This window comes from Streptopelia decaocto (assembly GCF_964273445.1).
Source record: "Streptopelia decaocto genome assembly, chromosome: 5".
NCBI lineage: Eukaryota > Metazoa > Chordata > Aves > Columbiformes > Columbidae > Streptopelia > Streptopelia decaocto.
Window position 1 is genome coordinate 49,128,285 of NC_138659.1, and position 8,024 is coordinate 49,136,308.

Sequence of the window (8,024 nt, forward strand, 5' to 3'; positions counted from 1 at the left end):
CCTGGTGATATGCTTAATCCTGCACTTAAGATGTATTTACAAAAGAATATTTTTCTGCTAACTGCATCGACACTAGACAGCTTTGCTAGCATAGGGACATGGTTGAAAAGTTAGCATCCTAACCTACTGGCACACAATGAATCTGGCTTTCTAGAGATTACCTATGTGCCAAAAGGGAAGTTTTACCTGCTCTCATCCTACATCTGTTGAGGACAACTTGCAGCCCAGTCCACACCTGCATATTCCTGGTCTGTGTGCCATGTTGCTACTCATTTTCTGTAGAAGGGCAAACTGATAGATCCTCGCTTCTTGCTTGAGTTTTGCAAAATCCTTCAGGAACGAAAACCAAACCCCCAGCCCATCTCTAGAGGGCACTGCAGGGTCCTTTCAGCATGTTATCTGTTCTATTAAAACAAAAGCACAGAAAATATTTTTTAGCCCGATTTCTAAAAAAATATTATGGCACTGTCACTGTTGGTTTATACCAATTCCCTCAGCGACAGATCGGGCCAGGGAGAAGATCCCTAAACAACCAGGCTGTCAAACAGTGGCACAGGCACTGCTGCATCTCGCCTGGAAAGTGCTGCAGAAGGCAGCTTGAAACAGCGGCAGAGCAAACCAGGTCCCATTCCCCCTCTCGTGGAGGATCTTCCCTGATCTCTTTCACCTGGAAACTCACCGTTCTTTTGGTCACAGGACTGCTGTCCCACAATCTTACATGCTTTTTGATAAAGAACCTGCTTGCACCTCAGCTGCAAAAGCCATCCGTGCTAGGGGAAGGAGAAAGCACGTTCCCTGGTCTAGTTGGAGGACCAAGCCCCTCACAGTGACATGTCTGTGAAAAGCTTCTCCGTCAGAGCCCATTGCCAGCTCCCACAACACTCTTGCATATTTTGAAACGAAGACTGCAAGGAAAGCATACCAGAACCAGCCTCTGAGGAGGTTGCGGCACAACCCGCAGGTGCCGGTTTTGTCACCTTACACACCGCTACGGGAGCACGTCACTCCCGCCGGGTGGCCCCGCCCACCAGCCCAGCATCGGGCACCTCGGGACACGAAAATCCACCGAGGCGCCGGCTCCAAGAGGACACCGCGCCCCGCCCCGCCCCCCGCCACATGCCGCCGGCCCCGCCCCGCCGTACGACCCGCTTGTGACCGCTCCGGGCCGCGCCGCTCCCCTCCCGGCCCCGAAATGCCCCTTTTCAGCGTGCCCAAAGAAGTGGCCGTCGGGACGGCGATGCTGGGGGTCGCCTTTGCCACGGGGATGCTCGCAGGTAAGTGGCGCCCCCGCCCCCTGCGCACTAGGTTGGGGGCTGCGCCCTCCCCTTGTCCCCACGGGGGCGGGGCCGGGGATCGCGGTGGCCGGGCAGGTGCTCCCCGGGGGCAGGGGGGACCCCCGGTTTCGAGCGGCCGTCAGGGGGGCATCCTTTGGGCGCTCCCCTGAGAGGGGCTGCCCTGTGGGCCGGGATTTCGCTGAGCTGCGGCGATAAATACGCTGATGCTCTTAGAGCCCAAGCCGCTCCCTTTAATCCAGCTGCTGCAGCGTGGGGCCGGGGCCAAGGTCCCAGCAAAGGCGAAGGCACGGCCCCACCCGGCCCCTGCCGGCGCTCCTGTGGCCAGGCAGAAAACGCCATGCGGTGTCCTGGTCACAGCTTTCTCGTCTGATCACAGTTTCGCTTTCGTTCCTCAGGGCCAGACGAGGTGCGAGCAGGGCAGGGGCGGGAGGCTGGTGCTGAGTTTGGGGCACAGCCGCTTGCTTACTTACCCTGTGACTTCAGGCACGTTGCTGAAATAATCTACACCTCTGTGTGATCGACTGTAAAACAGAGCAATTAACAGAAAATAAATCAAAACCTCGGAATAAGTGTTCTTCAGTAGCAAACAACTATCAAGAGATGGGGAACAGATATTTTTGTTGTTGTTATTTCTTTAAAGTAATTGCTCCATTTCGTGAAAGAAGCATTAGGCATCAAAGCTGAGATCAGTTCTCTGTTTAAGTAGACAAGCAACAGTTCCTAAACTTCAGATTTCAGAATTTGCTTTTTTTTTTTTTGCACCCTAGTTTTATGTTAAACCAGGCATTGAGCAATGCCGGATTTCCCATGGCTAGAGGGCAGAACACTGTTATTAGGAGAACACAGGCCTTGAGAAGATGCATCAGCTGACAGCCCTAAAGACCAGCCACCTCAATCCATGTGAAGGAAAGTGTGCCTCGTTCATGCTTTTCTCCTTACACTTGCCCTTAGAGTTTTGATGTGGTTACTTGTCCTGTAAGAATATGAGTTTCTAATGTTCACATAGGCTGCTGAACAGCACAGTACCGAAGCCTCTCCCTTTCAGCCTTTGCACACTTGGGGCTGGACATCTTAACAGTAAAGTGAGTCCACTCAGCTGTCCAGCTACATTGCATTTTCCTTTTTCACTGGATTTTTCAGAGCAAAGAATGCTGTAACCTTTAGTAATACTTAAGTGCTTCCTTTATTTAAGCAGGCAATAACTAACAAAGATAAAAGGGGTTTTTTTTGTTTTTTCGGTAGGTAAAAGATACCCTTCTTTAGTTTTTGGAACACCTAAATCATCCAAGAGCATTATCGGGAAAAGCAGTCCTCTCTGGCAATACATACTGGATCACTCTTTGCGGGAACACCCAATTCTAAAGAAGCTCCGACTGGTCAGTATCTTATCCCTCAACACAGATTTTCTGTTCAGAGTTCCACTAGGCCCTTTCTGTATTGCCCACGTCTCGTCCTGAACTGCTGGACTCTTTGTGATAGTCTTCCTCCATCTTACTTGCACACCCCTGGATTTATAGGTGGTAGTATACAAAACTAGTAGGTCATTCAGGAAGCACTACTGGCATCCTCAGTTGTACAGCTGTCTGTTCCTTATAGATATACCTAAATAGCCCAGCCCCTTAGGGTTAGTCTGCTAGTTTTATAATCCAGAACCTTGAGGAAGAGACCAAAATCTTACTTACTGCTGAAGACCATTATTTGATGTACATGGAAAGATGGCTTGAATCTTCTTCATTTCCTTACTCCTTGTGCTTTCTGGGACTTCCAGTCCTTAGAGACATATTTATATTTATTGATGATATCTGGTCCAGAAGAAATCCTGGTCAAATGCACTTCCCTTGGATATACTTCTTACATAGGAGAAGCAGTGCGAAATTGTCCCATCTATTGAACTGTAAAACACACATGATATTTTCTTTTTAAACTGGTGGTACCCAGACTCTTCAATGTTCATGGCTACCTAAATGAGTATTTAATAGTACTGGCATATGTTTTAGACGTGGCTTCTTAGACATGGCTTCTAAGCTCATGTGTTTGGGCTGCACTTGATTTTAACTGTAACAGATTAATTTTGTTCATTTTATTTGGTGTTCAAGGAAACTGTAGCTTAAAGAAGTTATGTTCTCCAGCAGGCTCCGATGTCAGAGCTCAGAATAGACCTCACTTAGGACTGAGTCATTTCAAGTGAGACAAATTACCCCTGTATAAAAGCAATTTAATGTAAAGTACTGGAGCTGGTTGATTGGGATGAGGCCTAGAGGAAGAAAGAAAACAGGAGGAGTGTCCCTTCCACTGGGTACAGCCCTTCTTTTCCTGCTGCCCCCCTCAGAACCAGGGGCCCTCCCCCCAGCACTGGCACAGCTGCTCTGGCTCTGCACTGTGCGGTCAGAACATGGTCTCACCTTTGGTAACAGAATTTAACCTAGCAGTTCATAAAAACATCCTACCTGTCTTGGGGGGATAACGGCATAAGTACAAAGGTTATAATTAAAAAAAAAAAAAAAGTGCATCTATTTATGTAAATACACAGAAATAAAGGCCTTTCACAGTCAAGGTTCCTCTATGATTCTTCATCAGTTATAACTATTGCTGAATTTGCCACAGCCATGGCAACTTTGAGGCATATTATTGCTCTGAATGATTAGCCAATGCTTAAGACACACACCCCACCCTCCTTAGTTACTGTTAAATTCAAACCAATTTCTGGCTCATAGGTGGAGCACAAAGCTATCTAAAGTGAGAAAGGTAGGAGTATCTGTTTTTCCTGGGGTTTCTCTGGGTTTTTTCGCTAGGATATTGTTTCAGAAGCTTTACGGTTTGTTTGTTGTGATGTGTTATTTGGTTTTTTTTCCTTTCTAGCTTACCGCTGATCATCCCTGGGGTAAAATGATGGTGTCCTGTGACCAGGCGCAGCTTATGGCAAATTTGGTCAAACTCATTAAAGCCAAGAAAGTTATTGAAATAGGTAAGAGTGTCACTTTGTCCTCTCTCTAGTAGAATAAAGCTGCTGGCTATGCTTTTCCAAATAGTCATGTTTACATAAGTTATCTAAACATAGTAAGACACCGCATCCCTGTCTCAGCAAACAGGTAGGCAAACTGCAAGTGTGAAAAGTAGCGTCAGATCTGCACTTACTTGCCTCTTTGTCTATATGTGCTTTTAATAACTCTGATAGGGATGTCTCATTTACTTAGAGAAATCTGAAAAAGCAAGATCAACAGATCACTTGGGCTTCCAATGTCAGGCAGCAATTGCAGGGCAGGGTGTATTCTTTCCTTCCTGTATCAGTTTATTGCCAGAAGGAAATGTTTTGCTGCACAGGCCCTGCATCCAATCCACTTTCCCTGATGCACCTGTTTTAGCAGGACGTCCCAAAGCCAGACGGATGCTGAGCATCCAGGTATGGGTTCCCACTGCCTTCATTCTTGGCCTGGCTGTTTTGATGCCCTTGTTATGGTGTATTTTGCTGCTGGTCTGGTCCCTTTGGCTCAGGATTTAGCTCTGATTTTAAATAAGGGTGTTCCTCAGAGATGCAGGACCAGACTCCATCTGTGTATCCATAAGACTTGGAAAAAGGCAATATTAAGCTTTGGTAAGTGTTAATGACTCTTATGATTTTCCTAGGTGTTTTCACAGGTTATAATACCTTGAATATGGCGCTTGTCCTGCCAGATAATGGCAGAGTTATTGCCTGTGATATAAATGAGGACTATGTCAAAATTGGAAAGCCACTGTGGAAAGAGGTAGGTAGCATCTCTTCTGTTATGTGTTTGGGACAGCTGCATTTGCATGTCAAGGGATTTTGATATCTTAGACTTCAGTATACAGAAGCATTCCTATCATTAAAGGAGGCTGAGACAGTTCAGTTCGGAAAGACAAATAAGTATTGTCTGAAACCTAAAAATAATAGGAAAAATATCTGAACACCAGTCACTCCCCAGGTGCAACCCACTAACAGGTTATTTCTTAACCAGTTTCATCAATTCTTTGTTCTTTTTAACTCTAGGCAGGAGTAGAGCATAAAATTGACCTGAGAATTAAGCCAGCAATTCAAACGCTTGGTAAGTAACCTAAACCACTTTTCCCTTCTCTAGAAACAGAAGATGGATATAATGCCAATGAAATCCAAGACCAAATATGCTTGTGGATGCAATCCCTTTGCTGGGAGCAAGACAGTTTGGTTTTTGTGTGTGTGGTTTGTTTTTTTTTTTTAATGTAAGAGGAAAAAAAAAAAACAGAAAACTTCACCTAAATTCACAGTTTTCCTGCATGCTAGCAGGATGTCCTGTGTGGTGGGCTGTACTGGTCACTCACCTGTCCTGCCCATTGCCTTGTTTAATCTATGAAGTACTATTGTCAGCTGCTTCTAGGAAAGCTGATTAAAACAGATTAATTAGACAAAACCCAATTTCTCTTATCCATTGTCCATTCCAAGCCAGTATTTCTTTGTTACAGGCAGAAAGAGTTTTCTGAAAGGGCTGAAGTGCAGAAAAAATACAGAAGCCAATATAAAACTTAAGGTATAAGAGTTGAATTGTGTCTAGAGAAGTTCAAGTTTAGGATGTGTCAAAAGCATGGAAGACTATTAGAAAGGCAATGACTTTTGTCATTCAAGAAACTAGAAGATGTGGAGCAGCAGGGATATTAGTAAATATTCTGACAATGCAAGAAATTTGCTAGGAATGGAGGAGTCAGAAGAAGGTTTCCAGCAAAGGTTCACAGCCAGCTAGGATACACTGTCCTTGAAGCCTGACGGACAGCTTTGTCTAGGCAACGCTTCAGACAAAAAGATCCTCTGTTGACAGAGGTGGCTGAGAACCTTAGGAAAGCAGCAGCCAGCCCCTCCACAACTGATGATTTGTAGTTCTTGGTCAATAAGTCCAATTAGGAGAACTCAAATCTGAACAACACTTGCCTTGCCCCAGAGAAGGAATACTTACAGCAATCTTTTGCTGTGATGGAGATCTCCAACAGGATTTATTCATGACCTGTATCATGGCATTCTACTATCAACAAGAGATTAGCACATAGGAGCTATTCATAAATGTGAGAAAAATCCTAATCCATTTAAGATAACAGTTCTCAGCTCAAAAACTAGCTGAAGGTGTAGAGTGTGTCCAGTTTCAAATGGCTTGACTTGTTTTTACTGCAGCTTTCAGTAGTTCCAGTTGTGTCCTGCAGATTTAGAACTACTCCATGAACTTCCAAGTAGGCAGAACTCAGTAGCCAAGTGTTTTATGGCATACATTGTGCCTAGACTGGTTTCTGTGGGATAAGCTTTTCTAGTAACTAGCTGTAGAAGAATAGGCTGCCTGATCCAGGCACCAAAAAACACTATTTAATTAGAACTTTGACACAAATGGACAACTTCCTCCTACACAATATTAACCAGGGTGTAACGACTCACTTTGTTGCTCATCTAGATGAACTGTTGGCCAATGGAGAATCAGAAACCTTTGATTTTGCTTTCATTGATGCGGATAAAGAAAGCTGCAATGAATACTATGAAAAATGTTTGCGCCTCATAAAGAAGGGGGGAATAATAGCTATTGATAATGTAAGTACTGCGGTTGTAGTGGTAGTAGCACAGGGAGTTACTGCTTTTGCCTCTGGGAAAGGAAAAAAAAGTCACAGCGGGATACTAGTAATGTGATTTCTGACCTGCAACTTGGTTGCCCATTGCAACTTGTTTGTTCCATGTTATGCAAAGGGGCCTTTTATAATTCAACATAAATTTCTAAAGTAAGCTATATGGAACTCTAATATAAGCAAAGAGTAAAAACCTACAGAAGTAAGAAGTTATGTATTAAATTTATGTTACATAAATGTACATAAATGGCCTGTGATAATGAACTTATCAAATTTTTTGTAATTAATTACAGAGAATGATCTATAGTATTCTGATTTATCTTGCAGTGCATTTTGTATTATACTATGTACAGTACTTATGCAAGATCATAGGTAGCACTTGTAATCAGTAACTACTAATAAGTTACCAATTTGTAACTTTCACTAGAAGCAAAGAACAATGTTAAACTTCAGGTTCCTTCAGGGTTATGGTGGCAGCTGAACTGGAGCTTTTAAAAATGCCTATGTTTAATTATGGGTTTTTAATTTATTTATTTTGGCTTCTAATTTGCAGTAGAAGTACAATCAGCCAATTCTGTGGACTTCCAACCCCACTTGCTTATGAGAGCTCCATGTCAGATACCACTGGAAATCTGAAACACAACATGTAATATTGATTTCTAGAAAATATGCAGGACCTTTTCCAAAGCTTCATTTGTGGTCCAAGGAACATATCAGAACAAATGAGGTGCATGACATTTCTTTTTTCAATAGGTCCTTTGGGGTGGAAAGGTGCTAAAACCAAGAAAGGATGACTTGGCAACCCAGAGCATCCACCACCTCAATGAGAAGCTTCTCAGAGATGCACGAGTCAATATCAGCATGCTGCCAATGGGAGATGGAGTCACATTAGCATTCAAGTTGTAACTGGAGGAAGCCCAGCAGATGGGAAACAAGAAGCAGTATCAAATCATCAGGAAAAATGCAAGCAGAGCAGTATCAAAAATGGTTATTTAACCTATATCTCCACTGGATAGGATAGCCTGGGGAAGTAGACTTTAGGAGCAGCAGGATCCTAAGGATGGCTAAGTTGAGAAGAGACACTTGTTTTGAGATCGGCTATGGTTTCTTATTTTAATTGTAATAAAGTAAGTAAACTTA

The 8,024-nt window shown here is 43.8% G+C and overlaps 1 protein-coding gene across 1 annotated transcript; it reads left to right on the forward strand.

The window, feature by feature from the left end:
* The first annotated feature begins 1,130 nt into the window (after window positions 1-1,130).
* Window positions 1,131-8,024, forward strand: COMTD1 (catechol-O-methyltransferase domain containing 1). The gene is made up of 7 exons (XM_082053806.1): window positions 1,131-1,274; window positions 2,538-2,671; window positions 4,155-4,260; window positions 4,920-5,038; window positions 5,302-5,356; window positions 6,719-6,852; window positions 7,638-8,024. The coding sequence occupies exons 1-7, from the start codon at window positions 1,193-1,195 to the stop codon at window positions 7,788-7,790; spliced, it is 783 nt and encodes a 260-aa protein (XP_081909932.1). The 5' UTR covers window positions 1,131-1,192; the 3' UTR covers window positions 7,791-8,024.

Coding starts and splice junctions, on each gene's coding strand:
- COMTD1 (XM_082053806.1), top strand. CDS start 1,193: ATGCCCCTTTTCAGCGTGCCCAAAGAAGTGGCCGTCGGGACGGCGATG. Junction 1,275..2,537: donor TGCCACGGGGATGCTCGCAG/GTAAGTGGCGCC, acceptor TTTTTTCGGTAG/GTAAAAGATACCCTTCTTTA. Junction 6,853..7,637: donor GAATAATAGCTATTGATAAT/GTAAGTACTGCG, acceptor TTTTTTCAATAG/GTCCTTTGGGGTGGAAAGGT.